The 16,258-nt window shown below is 43.6% G+C and overlaps 1 protein-coding gene across 1 annotated transcript in view; it reads right to left on the reverse strand.

The window, feature by feature from the left end:
- Nucleotides 1-16,258, reverse strand: part of LOC126470505 (F-box/LRR-repeat protein 5-like) — a 121,001-nt gene that overhangs the window by 52,220 nt on the left and 52,523 nt on the right. Inside the window, exon 2 of the mRNA XM_050098393.1 lies at nt 12,986-13,053. Within this exon, the coding sequence (XP_049954350.1) occupies nt 12,986-13,053 (68 nt within the window). The remainder of the gene's footprint in view (nt 1-12,985; nt 13,054-16,258) is intronic.

Raw genomic sequence — 16,258 nt, forward strand, 5'->3', positions numbered from 1 at the left:
ATTAATGAACTCAAGAACACGATCGGCTGAGCGCGTGTCATCTGTTAAAATGGAAGATATATCAGGCGACAGCTGTAGACGGGTGCGCAACGGAGTAAAATAGGGGCACTCAAGTAAAAGTTGTCTCACCGTCCACAGTTGAGAGCAGTGGGGACAGAGTGGGGGAGGATCGCCGCTTAAAAGATGTTGATGGCTAAAAAGACAGTGCCCTATCCGGAGTCTAGTTAAAATTACCTCCTCCCGATGACGCATTCGGGAGGAAGAGGTCCAAGTACAGGGAAGAGCATTCACGTCCCGCAATTTATTATTGGGAAGTGTCGACCAATGTGCGTGCCATAAAAGAGCAACATGACGACATAAAACACTCCGTAGATCGGCGAAGGGAATTATGCGAATAGCAGGCCGAAGAAGAGAGACTGCAGCCTTGGCCACTATATCGGCCGCCTCATTTCCACAGATACCAACATGTCCTGCGATCCAGAGGAACGCCACAGAGACGCCCCTCAAGTGGGCAAGTGGAGGCAGCCCTGAATCCGGTGGACCAGAGGGTGGACAGGGTAGAGAGCTTGGAGACTGGGGATAGAGCCGAGAGAATCTGAGCAGATAACATACTGTATCCGCTGATGGCGACGGATGTATTGGACAGCCTGGAGAACAGTGTAAAGCTCCGCAGTATAAACCGAACACTGGTCGGGAAGCCGAAATTGATCTGGGGTGTCACCAACAATATAGGCACTCCCAACACCAAACGATGTTTTGGAGCCATCAGTGTAAATAAATTTGGCATCCTTCATTTGTGTGCATAGAGCAGCAAATGCCCAACGATAAACAAGAGAAGGGGTACCATCCTTGGGAAACTGACAAAGGTCACGGAGCAGGCAGGTCCGGGGCCGGAGCCCAGGCAGTGCTGTACCCCAAGATGTCAAGAAAGTTTTAGGAAAGTGGAAGGAAAGAGAATGGAGCAGTTGACGGAAGCGGACTCCTGGTGGTAGTAGGGAGGAAGGGCGGCCTGCATACCCTAAATCCAAGGAACCGTCGAAAAAAATGTCATGGGCCAGATTAGCAGGCATGGAAGACAGATGGCTAGCATAACGACTCAGAAGGACAGCTTTCCGATTGGACAGCGGAGGTTCAGCAGTCTCAGCATAAAGGCTTTCCACAGAGCTGGTGTAAAAAGCTCCAGGCACTAAACGTAATCCACGGTGGTGGATAGAATCTAAACGCCGAAGAATAGACGGCCAAGCAGAGGAGTAAACTATGCTTCCATAGTCCAATTTCGAGCGCACTAAGGCGTGATAGAGGCGGAGAAGGACCACTCTGTCCGCTCCCTAGGAGGTGCCATTCAGGACACGGAGGGTGAAAAGGGATCGCAGACAGCAAGCCGAAAGATAGGAAACGTGGGAGGACCAGCACAATTTTCTGTCAAACATAAGACCCAAGAATTTAGCGATGTCCGCGAACGGAAGGTTGAAAGGTCCTAGATGTAAGGAAGGCGGAAGAAACTCCGTACACCGCCAAAAATTAACACAAACGGTCTTACTGGGAGAAAAGCGGAAGCCGGCTTCGATGCTCCAAGAGTGGAGGCGATCGAGACATCCTTGAAGACATCGTTCATGAAGGCAGGTCCGTTGAGAGCTGTAGTAGATCGCAAAATCGTCCACAAAGAGGGAGCCCGAGACATCAGGAAGGAGACAATCCATAATTGGATTTATGGCAATGGCAAACAGTACAACACTTAGCACGGAGCCCTGGGATACCCCGTTTTCTTGGGAGAAAGTACGGGAGACAGTAGTGTTCATCCGCACTTTAAATGTGCGCTCTGTCATAAATTCATGAAGAAAAAGGGGCAGCCGACCTCGAAAGCCCCAAGAGAACAGTTTGCGGAGGATGCCTGTCCTCCAACAGGTATCGTATGCTCTCTCCAGATCAAAAAATATTGCTACTGTTTGGCGTTTCCGGAGAAAATTGTTCATGATATAAGTGGAGAGAGCAACAAGATGGTCAACTGCGGAACGATGCTTTCGGAAACCGCATCGGGCAGATGTTAAAAGACTGCGGGACTCCAGCCACCAAGCTAAACGGCAATTCACCATACGCTCCAAAACCTTACATACACTACTCTAGAGAGAAATGGGGTGATAGCTAGAGGGGAGATATTTGTCCTTTCCAGGTTACGGAACAGGAACGATGATAGCTTCCCACCATCATCTGGGAAAAGTACTGTTGGCCCAAATTCGATTATAAAGGCGAAGGAGGTAACGCAGACTATGGTATGATAAATGCAGCAACATTTGGATGTGGATACCATCCAGTCCTGGGGCGGAAGAGCGAGAAGAAGAGAGTGGGTGTTGGAGTTCCCGCATCGAGGTTTCGCGATTTTGAGAGGAGAAAGCAAGAGGTTGCACTTCCACTGCACGTTTCTTTGGGAGAAACGCTGGCAGGTAATTTGAAGAGCTCGAAATCTCAGCAAAGTGTTGACCCAAGGAGTTACAAATTGCGATGGGGTCCACTAATGTATCATGTGCAACAGTGAGCCCAGAAACCGGGGAGAAACTAGGCGCGCCAGATAACCGTCGAATCCAACTCCAAACTTCTGAGGACAGAGTGAAGGCATTAAATGAGCTAGTAAAGAAGTTCCAGCTTGCCTTCTTGCTATCGCGGATGACACGACGGCATCGCGCACGGAACTGCTTATAGCGGATACAGTTGGCCAAAGTAGGGTGGTGTCTGAAAACGCGAAGAGCACGTTGCTGCTCACATATGGCGTCACGGTAAGCCTAGTTCCACCAAGGAACTGGGGGGTGCCGGGGCAATTAGGAGGTGCGAGGTATTGAACATTCCGCAGCTGTAAGAATAATGCCTGTAATATGAGTGACCTCATCGTTGACACTAGGAAAGCGACAGTCATCGAATGTCGCTAGAGACGAAAAAAGTGTCCAATTGGCTGGGGCAAACTTCCAGCGCCTTGGGCGCATATATGGCAGTTGTGGCTGCAATAGAAGGAGACATGGAAAGTGGTCACTCGAGTGTGTATCAGCAAGAGCGAACCATTCGAAGCGCTGAGCTAGCAGAACAGTACCGACTGAAAGGTCCAAATGAGGGAAATTTGTCGTGGAGGCAGACAAATATGTAGGGTCCCCAGTGTTGAGGCAAACAAGATCTGCTTGGTGGAAGACGCCTATCAACAGTGAGCCGCGCAGACAAGGATGCGGAGATCCCCAAAGTGGGTAGTAGGCATTGAAGTCCCCAACCATCAAATGGGGGGGGAGCGGAAGCTGACCAAGAAGATGAAGAAGATCAGCTCACGCCATTGGTGTGGACGATGGAATGTATACAGTACAAAGAGAGAAGGTGTATCCAGAAAGGGAAAGACGGACAGCGACAGCTTGGAAGGAAGTGTTTAAGGGGATTGGGTGATAATGGAGAGTATCATGGAGAAGAATCATGAGTCCTCCATGTGCTGGAGTGCCTTCAACAGAGGGCAGATCAAATCGGATTGACTGAAAATGGGGGAAAACAAAGCGATCGTGGGGATGCAGCATTGTTTCCTGAAGACAGAAGATGACCGGCGAGTAGGATCGTGAGAGGATCGACAATTCATCCCGATTGGCTCGAATGCCGCGGATATTCCAATGGATAATGGACATGGGGTGGACAGAAAATGGAAGAATGTGACCAAAGTGGCCCTCAACTCAACGACTGCTCAGAGCTTGCGACCGACAGCGTGGAACGGCATTCAGCCGAAGGCAGAAGATCCTGATCCATAGGTTGTTCGGGAGCAGCTCCTGCCACCCGCGATCGGCCAGTTGATCAGCTGCCAGCAGTGCGCCTCGGCGACACAGAAGACGGCCGAGAGTGGTTACCGCCAGGTGGTGCTGTAGATGAGACACGCTGTGGTGGAGAAGGAGAGGAACTGGGTTTCTTATTAGCCTTCTTCGAAAAAGGATGTTGAGATGAAGGAGGAACCGATGGTTGTGAAGTTGGGGTACGTAAAAAATCTTCACGAGTAGGCTCTTTTTTGGAAGTCCGGGGGTCTGACTTTGGGGCTCGAGATTTAGCAGAACCCGATGAAGGATGAGCCATAGAGTGAGCAGGCGAGAGTGGGGAGGTTGAACGGGTGATCTTTGCGCTGGCCGATCTGACAACCGTGGCACTAAAGGTGAGATCACAAGTCTGCGTGGCTGCCTCCTTTGTTGGCCGAGGAGAGGCAAGGACAGTGCTGTATTTACCTGTCTGAGGCACAGTGGGCTTTCGACTGGCGAATAACTTTCGAGCAGCAAAGGGGGGTCGACACCTTTTCCTTCACTCTGATTTCCTGAATGAGCCGTTCGTCTTTAAAAATGGGGCAATCTCTAGAGGAAGCAGCGTGGTCACCCATACAGTTGATGCAACGAGGGGATGGAGGTGGACAAGCACCCTCATGGGCATCCTTGCCACACGTAACGCATTTGGCCAGATTGGAACAGGACTGGCTGGTATGATTGAACTGCTGACACCGATAGCAACACATAGGTTTTGGGATGTAAGGACGAACAGAAATTATCTCACAGCCTGCTTTTATGTTCAATGGAAGTTGAACTCTGTCAAATGTCAAGAAGACAGCAAGGGTTGGAATGATGTTCGTGTCAACCCTTTTCATGACTCGATGAACAGCCGTTACTCCCTGGTCAGACAGGTAGTTTTGGATTTCCTCGTCGGACATTCCGTCAAGGGAGCATGTATGAACGACTCCACGTGATGAATTTAAAGTGCGGTGCACTTCCACCCGGACAGGGAAGGTGTGTAGCAGTGAAGTACGCAGCAATTTTTGTGCCTGGAGGGCACTGACTGTTTCTAGCAACAAGGTGCCATTTCGTAATCGGGAACAAGACTTTACAGGACCTGCAATTGCGTCGACACCTTTCTGAATAATGAAAGGGTTGACTGTGGAGAAGTCTTGACCTTCGTCAGACCGAGAAACAACAAGGAACTGTGGCAACAATGGAAGAACTGTCCATGGCTGAGACTCGTTGAACTTACGCTTGTGAGCAGACATAGTAGATGATGAGGAAACCATTGTGGAAGTATCCCCCATGATTACTGGCGTCTCCAACGGTGTGCTCCTTCCTTGTGGGGGCCCTCTCTGAGGGCACTCCCGCCTTAGGTGATTGTTCACACCTCAGGTCACACCTCCCGAGAAATGGACAGAGGGACCAATCGGCACTGGCCGTTACCAAGGGGTACGTACGTGTCCTACCTGTCAACCCGGGGCGGGGAATTACGCGTTACCCCATCACCGGCTACGCATGGGAATGCGTGGGTTGGCCTTCAGACATGCATAGGGAGGAGAAAAGAGAAAGGGAGGAACAAAGAAAGGGAAAGGAAAGAAGAGAGGTCTCAAACGCCGCAGTGGAGAAAAGGGGAAAGAGAAGAGGTAAGGAAAAAAGAAGGCCAAAGGAAGGATGAAGACTTACAAGCAGAGAAGGTGAAGAATGTGTGACATAGGCACTAAACATACTCCCTGAGGGGGAGAAAGGGAAGGAAAGAGGCGGAGGTGAGGGGTGGGGGGGTGGGGGGGGGGGAAGATGGGGGATGGGGAAGGATGAGGAAAAGGAAGGTATGCAGCCCGGAAAGAAAGGAGGGCCACATTAGCTCGGGGTCCCGTGCTACGCACGTATCCACAAAAGAGTTGTGGACCCCCTGGGGGGTGTGATGCAATTGTTTCTTTATTCTAATGTTACGATTGTTTATGTTTGTGTTGTGAAACTACAAATGCACTGGCTGCTTAATCACAAGTGGTGTCTGTTCTATTGCACATGTCCGACAGAACACCTCACCTATCTATAAACATGTACTCTTATACATTTGTCTACTTTCAACTAATGAAGCGAAAGCAGACTTCCAAAAGAACATTGCTAAAAACTCCGAAAAGTCCTTTTGTGTGTCAGGAAAATGTTCTCCTATATAATAGTTTCACATGTAAACAATTTTTAAAAAATTCCCCTCAGTGGGGTTTGAACGTGGGACCTTTGCTACGATGAACTCACACTCTTCAAATGCACCCATGCAAGATGTACAAAACAGTCACTCACAGATATGCTTTTCCTTTCCTCCGTAGTTCTGGTGTTACTTTTAATTACAGTTTACGCATGTTCTACTGGATGACAGCACATATCACGAACTAAATTGGTGTTTCAGTTGATACTCTATAGATATACAATGTTTTGTACAGATCCTGAGTATCTGACATCTGGAACTTGGGTGCAAGTATACTAATGAGTAATGAAGTGTACTTGAGGTTTTAACTGAATATTGTGTTTGTGTTAAACATTAATAAGTTCACTATAATTTTCTTCTTTAATTTCTGAGAAAATATGTTATCCAGCCTCCAATGAGATCCAAAACATGATACATGGCCGTCATGGTCTAGTAAATTGGAGACCTCTGGTCTACACTATTTTTTTCCGTAGCTTTATAGCTGCAAGACCTCTCGAAACTGTTACCTACCCTCTCTTTTATAAGCTTTTATTACAGAAGTTAGATGAAAATGCTAAATAACAGTATATCTGTGTGATTAATTACTAGCCTAATTCTTAAATTTATTTTGCATTTGTATGCTTACTAGGCACAGTCTAGCGTTTTAATAGCAATGTAGTGTAGAGTACTTCTGCCTTTGGATTGGGACTGTGATTGCTACATTCAGATGTCAGTCGAGTTGTTAATCCTTAGCTCACAGCTCCACGCAGTGCTAGCTTAGGTCATGCAGCTTGGGGCTGTTGCCAGCAGGCATCACTGTGGGGGCAGGACGTGGAAACCCAAGGAACATTAGACATGGCTCACATGTCCCTCAATAGGTCCACCACTGTTGATGCCCCGGTTACTGCCTGCACTGAGGCTGACACCTCACACATTACCGAGAGGCTGGTTGTCCCAAGGTATAGCAAGCAACAAAAGACTTTCCTGGGAGCTGATTGAAAGATCCAGTTTGTCTGACAAACAGGTTTTGGGCACCATCTCTGGATGAAAAGTCCCTGAGCCAGGTGCAGTTGCTCACCCTGTATCAGAGGAATCCTCTTGGCCTCCAAGATCTAGGCAATCAATTGTTGGTAGATAGGTGATCCATTTTAGGTGTGTAACGGGGACTACTTAGGACATGACTGCGAAGGAGGGGTGAAAATCCAGTGTACACTCTGTGTGCATACCGGGGGGAGTCATCCAAAATGTGGAACAGGTTCTTCTGGGTGCCATGAAGGGCACAGAGTGCAGCCAACTACAGTTAGTGTCTCATGTCAATACTAATGATGTGTGTCATTTTGGATCAGAAGAGATTCTCTCTGGTTTCAGGTGACTAGTTGAAATGGTAGAAACTGACAATCTTGCTTGTAAGATGAAGGTGAAAATCACCCTCTGTCATGTCATCGACAGGACCAATTGCAGACTTTTGATATAGAGCTGAATGGAGGGTCTGAATCAGAGGCTCAGCAGGTTCTGCAACTATGTAGGCTGCAGATTCCTTGACTTGTGATATAGGATGGTGGGGCATCAGGTCCTGCTTAAAAGGTAAGGTGGCTTTGAGAAAGAACAAGAAGGGTTTCAGCCTAAAAGGGTGCAGGTTAAACACAGCATAGGGGCTGATGTAGGGACAATAGGCATTAGAGCAGAAAATTGTCGTAGCTGTGTTAGGAAAGAACCATAGCTCCAGATGATAGTAAAAGCACTGAAGCACAAATTATTATACGTACTAAAAGCTGCTTGAAGACCGAGGTAAGTTCAGCAGAAATTTTTGCAAAGGAACTAAGGGTTTTCATAAAGAATAGATTAAACACAGTTGGTAGTGGTGTGTTCGTTGCTGTTAGAAGAAGTGTATCTTTTACTGAAACTGAAGTAAGTAGTTCCTGTGAGTTAGTATGGGAAGAGGTTATACTTTAAAGCCTTTTGCTGACTTACCAACTCATATGATACAGTTACTGAAATGTTTAAAAAACCTAAGTCTCATTTCAAATAGGTAAGCCACCCACACAATTATACTTGGTGGTGACTTCAATCTGCCCTCAATATATTGGCAAAAATGTATGTTTAAAGTCAGTGGTAGGGATAATACATTGTCTGACCTCTTACTAAATGGCTTACTCTGAATATTATTGTCCAAAAACATTACTAACTGCTTCCTCTGGAAATTATTTAGAACAATTAGTTCAGGAGCCCACTCAAAGTGTAAATAGTTGTGAAAATATACTCAACCTCTCAGCAACAAATAATCCTGAGGAAGTAGAGCACCATGACATATCAGGGATTAGTGATCACAAGGTTGCTGTAGCAAGACTGAATATCATAAAGCCCAAACCCAACAAAAATAAATGCTGTACGCAAAAACGGTCAGAACACTGCTGCAGAGGGAACGAGAAGAACATGCCAAATTTGGAAGAACACACAAACCCCAACATTGATGAAGTTTCACAGAAGCTCAAAATTTAGTGTGAATTTCAATGTGAGAGATGTTTTTAACAGTTTCCACAATGAATCTCTGTCTTGAAATCTGGCAGAAAAACCAGAGCGATTCTGGTTGTATGTGAAGTACACTAGTGGCTAGACACAATCAATACCTACACCACGTGATAGCGAAAGTAATGTTACTGGTCACAGTGCCACTAAAGCAGAGTTATTAAATATGGTTTTTCCAAAATTCCTTCATCAAAGAACTTGAAGTAAGTATTTCAGAATTAGAGTCAAGAACTTAGCAGTAAATACCATGGGTGTAGCAAAGCAGCTTACATTACTTAATAAAGCCAAGTCACCCAGTCTGTATTGTATACCCAGTTGACTCCTTTCAGAATATGCTAACATAATAGTTCCCTACTCAACAATCATACACAACCGCTTGCTCGATGAAATATCCATACATGAAGACTGGAAAGTTGCTCATGTCATACCAATACTCAGAAAGAAAGAAAGAAGGGGTAATCCAACGAATTACAGACCTATATCACTAAAGTCGATTTGCAGTATGATTTTGGAATATATACTGTGTTCGAACATTACGAATTACCTAAAGGAGAAAAATCTGTTGACACACTGTCATCTTCATCTACAGCCATACTCTGCAAACCACCATTCGGTGCGTCACAGAAGGTATCATGTACCACTACTAGCCATTTCCTTTCCTGTTCAACTCGCAAGTAGAATGACGGAAAAATGAGTGTCTATATGCCTTCATATGAACCCTAATTTCTCAAATCTTACCTTTGTGGTCCTTACGCAAAATGTATGTTGATGGCTGCAGTATCATTCTGCTGTCAGCTTTAAATGGCGGTTCTCTAAATTTCCTCAATAACATTCCTCAAAAAGAACATAGCCTACCCTCCAGGGATTTGCATTTGAGCCCCCAATGCATCTTGGTAATACTTGCATGGTTGTTGAAACATATTGGTAACAAATCTAGTGTCCACCTCTGAACTGCTTTGCTTTCTTCCTTCAATACGACTGGGAGGAGATCCAAAACACATGAGCAGTACTCAAGAGTAGGTCACATTCATAACCTATGTGTGGTCTCCTTTACAGATGAACCACATTTTCCCAAAATTCTTCCAATAAATTGAAGTTGACCATTTGCTTTACCTCACATGCTTGCTCCATTTCATGTCTTTGCAACATTACGCTCAGATACTCAAACGACGTGACTGTGTCAAGCAGTACACTCCTAATGCTGTATTTGGTTTTCCTACTCATCCACATTAACTTACATTTTTTTGACATTTATAGCTAGCAGCATTCATCACAAACTACAAATATTCTCCAAGTTATCTTGTATGCTCCTACAATAACCAACTTTGACACCTTCACGTACACCACAGCATCATCAGCAAACAACCGTAGATTGGTACTCAACCTGTCTGCCAGATCATTCATGTAGATATATAAAAATAAATAGCGACCCTATCACACTTCCCTGGGGTGCTCATAACAATACCCTTGTCTCTGATGAACACTCTGTGTCGAGGACAACATCCTGGATTCCACTACATAGGAAATCACATATCTGGGAACCTATTCCATATACTCAAACCTTCATTAATACTCCGCAGTGGGGCACAGTGTCAAATGCTTTTCAGAAATGAAGAAACATGGAATCTGCCTGTTGTCCTTCATCCATAGTTTGCAGGATACCATGCCAGAAAAGGGCAAGCTGAGTTTTCCACAAGTGATGCTTCTAAAACCGTGCCAATTCGTGAACAGAAGCTTTTTGGTCTCAAGGAAATTTATGACACTCAACCTCATTACATGCTCAAGCATTCTGCAGCAAAGCCTTGTTAAGGATATTTGTCTATAATTTTGCATGTCCATTTTTTTTACCTTTCTTATATATAGGAGTCACCTGTGCTTTTTTCTGTTGCTTGGGACTTTCCGCTGGGTGAGAGAATTGTGATGAATTCAAGCTAACTAAGGGGTCAGTGCAGTAGAGTACTCTTTGTAGAACTGAACTGGGAAACCATACGGACATGCCAATTTATGTTTTCAGCATGGATTCAGAAAATATCATTGTTGTGAAACAATTAGCTCTTTATTGTCAGAAAGTAATGAGTGCTATTGACAGGTGATCTGAAATTGATTCCATAATTCTATATTTCCAAAAGGCGATTGATACCATTCCTCAAAATCAGCTTATAATCAAATTGCAAGCCTATGGAGTATTGTCCCAGTTATGTGACTAGATTTGTTATTTCCTGTTGGAAAGATCACAGTTCGTAGTAACTCATGAAAAGTCACCAAGTGAAACAGAAGTGTTATCTGGTGCTCGCGGAGGAAGTGTGATATAGACCCTCTGCTGTTTGTAATCTATAAATTCATAAATGATTTACGAGACGATGTGAGTGGCCCTCTTACATTGTTTGCAGATTTTGGGTCAGTTACCATCCAGTAAAGTCATCAGATGATCACAACCAATTGCAAAATGATTTTGACATGATACCTGTATGGAAGAGTCCTAAAACAGATCAATCAAATTTCGGTTACATGATAAATCATTCAAATTTAAAGGCTGTCAATTTAGCTAACTACCTAGGAATTACAATTATGCACAACTGAAATTGGAACGATCAGGTAGATAATGTGTGTTTTATTGGCAGAACACTTAGCAGATGCAACAGATCTACTAAAGACACAACCTACACTACATTTGTCAGTCCTCCAGTATAGTAGTGCCGTGCAGTATGGGATCCTTATCAGACCAGATTGACAAGGGATACTGAAAAAGTTCAAAGTAGGGCAACTCTTTTTGTATTACCACAGAACAGAGGGGGGGGGGGGGGTGTCACAAATATGATATGAGAGTTAGGGCGGCAATCACTAAAACAAAAGGCATTTTTCATTGCGGAGGGATCTTTCCATGAAATTTAATTCAGTCACAACTCAAATGCTACCAGCACTCTGTTGCATTAAAAAAACTGCATGCACACAATTACAGTTTAACTCCATGGTCGACAGGAGTTGAATGAATCCTTTCTTACTACAGTGTTGCTCCTTCCTCCTTCCACAATTTATAACAGTAACACATTGTTAAGACTTGCAACATCAGTGTGATGGCAAGTGCACCAAAGCAACTGCTGCAAACAACTACTGGTTTAAGTCCTAAAGCTTGTCCTCCCTTTGTTCAAGACAAACAGACTGATATTAAATGCAAATAATACAAATTATATGGAGTGACAAAGCCACAGAGTGAAATCCACAATGCTGCAGGATTCATGTCAATGAAAACTTAAAATTTAACCGCTATGTAATAAAACACGCATGGAAACTCAATTCAGTTGGTTTTGCTCTTAGAATTCGTGTAAACGTTTGTATCTTGGAGAGTGCCAGGAGAGCATATTTCGGCTATTTTCAGTCTCTTGCAACATATGGAGTAATACTTTGCGGTTCCACCACTTGTTGCCTGATAATTTTTTTTACTTTTTATTTTTTTCCCCTCAAGAAGGCTAGCTGAATAATACTATGCTGTCATTCACAGACCCACTGCAAACACTTATTCAAAAAGCTTAAGATGCTAACAGTACCATCATCATATTTATACAAATGTGTTTCATGTTAGGGTACACTTAGGAAGTTTTCAGACAAACTTCCACAGCTATAATACCCAAAATAGTAGAGCACACCGAACTCAATGAACAAAAAGAATGAACACACAAATGCATGTGAGCCATTTTGGTACTAAACTTTACAGCAGAAAACTAGAACACAAAAACAAATTCAAAGCAGAATTTTTTAAAAAAATTCTACTCTAACAATGTTTTCAGTTGGTTATTGACTATGTACGTCAATAAACATTTTCTGATAATGTTTATATTAAGGCAAAACTGAAAATACTGTCTTATGCCCCTAAACTTTTTATTATGTTTGCATACCTAACTGACAGCTGTTGCATGATGTAAAATTTTCACTGATTTATTGCAGTGTATATAAGGATTTGTTGCTTATGGATGACAAAAGTGAAACCCTATAGAAAACAAACTATGCATTTATAATACTGTAAACATATTTGTAGATATAAGCTGCGTTACTAGGAGTTCTATGACCTTGTATTATTTTGTTTCTACTTTTATGCACATATTTGTATGTCCCATATCCTTGAAATGGTTTCCCATAAATTTATACATACATCTGAACAACATCGATACATTAGTCCACGGATGGATACATAAATAAATTAATAAAATAAATAAAATTGGTTGTAGGTGTACTATCTTTCTTCGATGTGGTACGGTAGAGCAGAAACTAATCACTGTTAAAACTTTTTGAATGACACTCACATCCCCAGTCAGATGATCAGTTCTGTTTAACCACATTCAAGTTTAGGGCATTTTTCAATTTAAAATAAAATAAAAAAAATTAGATATGTTAAACTGCAAATTGTTTGGAGAGTTGCCTTGCTACTCTGACCAAAAGAGTAAACCATGTCTTGCACAAAACCCACATGTTAATGACAAAATGAGCTCAAATAACCGTAAGTACTTACCAACAATACTATCTTCATCTGTTTCATTTTCTATTTTTGCAATGTTGTAACGCTTCTCAGCAGTCAGCCTGTAAGAGAGACATTGGATATTAAATGCTATTTATACTATCATGAAGTATGTAAAAATTTATAATTTTTTTTTTTCTGCATCTACTATACCCACTCAGTTGGGGCTCTGATATTTCTAAATGATTATAGGATATGAAGAACCAGTCAAAACTGGACCATATAAAAACACCTAAAAATGAAATTCCAAATGAAGGTCATTTTTCAAAATTATTTTATTGGTTAGTATAAAATTAACAATGTAAGGAAATATAGATTGCTACTCACTGTAAAGATGACAAGTTGACTTGCAGACAACCACAATGAAAAGACACACATTAGCTTTCAGCCAAAGCCTTTGTGAAAAAAACATGTAGGTTCATTCGCACCTCGCACACACGTGACCGCCATCTCCGGAAGCTTGGACCATAATGCAACTGCCATGTTGAACAGAAGCAGCAATCTGGAGGGGGCGGAAAAGGTTGGTTGGTTGGTTGGTTGGTTGGTTGGTTGGTCTAAGTTAAAGGGACCAAACTGCAAAGTCATCAGTATCTTCATCCTACATGTATCAAACTAGGAATTAGCCTCAGACGTAAAATATAAAAAGCAAATCCTGGGAAGCCTAATTGTAAACAAGGCACAATAAGACTTAGATAAAAACAAGGAGCAGTAGGAGAGGAGTGAAGAGGGAGTGAGGTGAGCGAGCTGCTCTGCTCAGAATGCAGTTGGACATCCTAGAGGCACAGTATGTTGTAGGAGATGTACTATCTGCATCCAACCAGCACTACCTTGCCCTTCATTCCGCGAATAAAATGAGCAGCCCAGATAAGGTGATACAATTTAGGGAAAGACAAAACATCGAGAATGGAAAATATAAAAAGATAAGGAGAATAAAAGGTTGGGAAGGGTAGAAACCACACCAGACTACTGAGCAAGGGATGTTACGGGTCCCCCTGGGGCAGAGCAAGTGATGGGTGCCCCCCCAATGCCTCAGGTAGTTAATGAGGCCAAATGTTCACCACCTCACAGAGACAAGTAGAAACCACCTTTGAGAGTAAATCGTAAAACCACGTCAATTGCTTTGGTGTCGTCTGCTACCACCAGACGTAGTGTGTCAGAAAGTTTTAAGATATCGCTGAAGAGAAGCCAAACTTGAACAGTCTAGTAGGATGTGGGCCACCATCAGGCAGGCATCACAATGGCAGTAAGGTGGGTCCTCATGCCAGAGAGAGAGCGGCCATGGGTCAGCAACTGTGGCTAAAGCATAGCTGACAAAGAAGAGTGGATTCCCTGCATGAAGTGCAAAGGCAAGACTGCACACAGTAAGGGTCTCCTTTATTGCCCTTAGCTTGTTTGTGAAGTCCAGGATGGGCTATTCGGAGTTCCAAGCCTCCAACAACTGATGGCGTAGAGTCTACCGAAGGTCCAGTTCTGGGATCCCCCATTCCCAAAATTGGCATCCTGGTACATCTACATGGATACTCTGCAAATCACATTTAAGTGCCTGGCAGAGGGTTCATCGGATCACCTTCACAATTCTCTATTATTCCAATCTCGTATAGCGTGCAGAAAGGACAAACACCAATATCCTTCCGTACAAGCTCTGATTTCCCTTATTTTATCATGGTGATCGTTTCTCCCTATGTAGGTCAGTGTCAACAAAATCTTTTCACATTTGGAGGAGAAAGTTGGTAATTGGAATTTTGTGAGAAGATTTCGTCATAACGAAAAATGCCTTTCTTTAATGATGTGCAGCCGGAATCGTGGATCATTTCAGTGACACTTTCTTCCATGTTTCATGAAAGTACAAAATGTGCTGTCCTTCTTTGAACTTTTTTGATGTACTCCGTCGATCCTATCTGGTAAGGATCCCACACCATGCAACAGTATTCTAAAAGAGGACAGACACGCGTAGTGTAGGCAGTCTCCTTAGTAGATCTGTTACATTTTCTAAGTGTTCTGCCAATAAAACACAGTCTTTGGTTAGCCTTCCCCACAACATTTTTTTTTTCCTTCCAATTTAAGTTGTTTGTAAATGTAATTCCTAGTTATTTAGTTGAATTTATGGCCAACTTTGCTCCAAGTGGTCAGCATGTTCATTCCCTGCGATACCAACATATCCACAGATCCAAACAAATACAACTGGCCATCCAGCTTGATGGAGGTCAGAAAGAGTTGTGAAACTAATGGGTGATGAGGGTAGGACTGATCTATAGCCTGAAGACTGCTCAGGTTAAAAACATCTTGCCGGTGCAAGACTGAGCATGGCTAAGGTTTTGTCTGATGGCCACCAAGATGAAGACACTGCATCCATTCAGCAGGGAGTGCAGTTCACTGCACCTTGCATGTGTGTATGCAAAACTTGATTGTCTATCAACCATTGAGCTACCAACCATTGAGCCCTCAGTATACACCACTTCTGAACACAGAAAAGCATCGAGGAAAGCCAGGAACAGGTAGGAAAAAACCGTGGGATCAACTGACTCTTTCAATCTAAAGGATAAATCAAGACTGATCCAAGGTCAGGATACTCGCCATGGGGATGCACACGATTGCTCCCTGACACGGGGACAACAGAGGCGGAAGTTGGAGTTCGGAGCAGACACTGTAGCCAGGCTCAAATTGTGACCTCAGTTCTGCGTCTCTGTTGTGGAAGGTAGATCTCCCTACCAGAAAAAAGTACATGGTGGTTCAGATGCTAAGGGGAGCTGCGAATGTGTACAGCATAATTGAGTTGCTGTTGGCTTAGTGAATAGTATGTTCACAGGGCTAGTTCGATGATGTATCACGTCCAGTACCTGCAATGCTGGGGAAAAAGATAAACTATATTCCAGACTCCCGTAATCAAGGTAGGACAGGATCATGGCTTTGTGAAGTTGCAGAAGGGTAGTGTAGTCTGCACCCCAGCTGCTGTTACTGAGACAGCAAAGTGTATTAAGGTGTAGTCAGCACCTTTCCTTAAAATGGCGAAGATGGGGAAGCCAAAATTAGCCAGACATCAAAGACTGGAACCTATAAGTGATAAGTCTCCATCACATTGAGTAAGTGGTTGTAGAGATAAAGTACTGGTTGTGGATGAGCAGTACAATGCCAACAGAAGTGCATGACATGAGTCTTGGTGGCTGAAAACTTACAGCTGTGGGTGACAGCCCACAATCATGCCCTTTGAATGGTGCCCTGCAGTCGGCGTTCAGCAACAGCCACACTAGAAGAGCAATAGTAAAAGCA

The sequence above is a fragment of the Schistocerca serialis genome, chromosome 3 (genome assembly GCF_023864345.2).
Source record: "Schistocerca serialis cubense isolate TAMUIC-IGC-003099 chromosome 3, iqSchSeri2.2, whole genome shotgun sequence".
In the NCBI taxonomy this organism is placed as follows: domain Eukaryota; kingdom Metazoa; phylum Arthropoda; class Insecta; order Orthoptera; family Acrididae; genus Schistocerca; species Schistocerca serialis.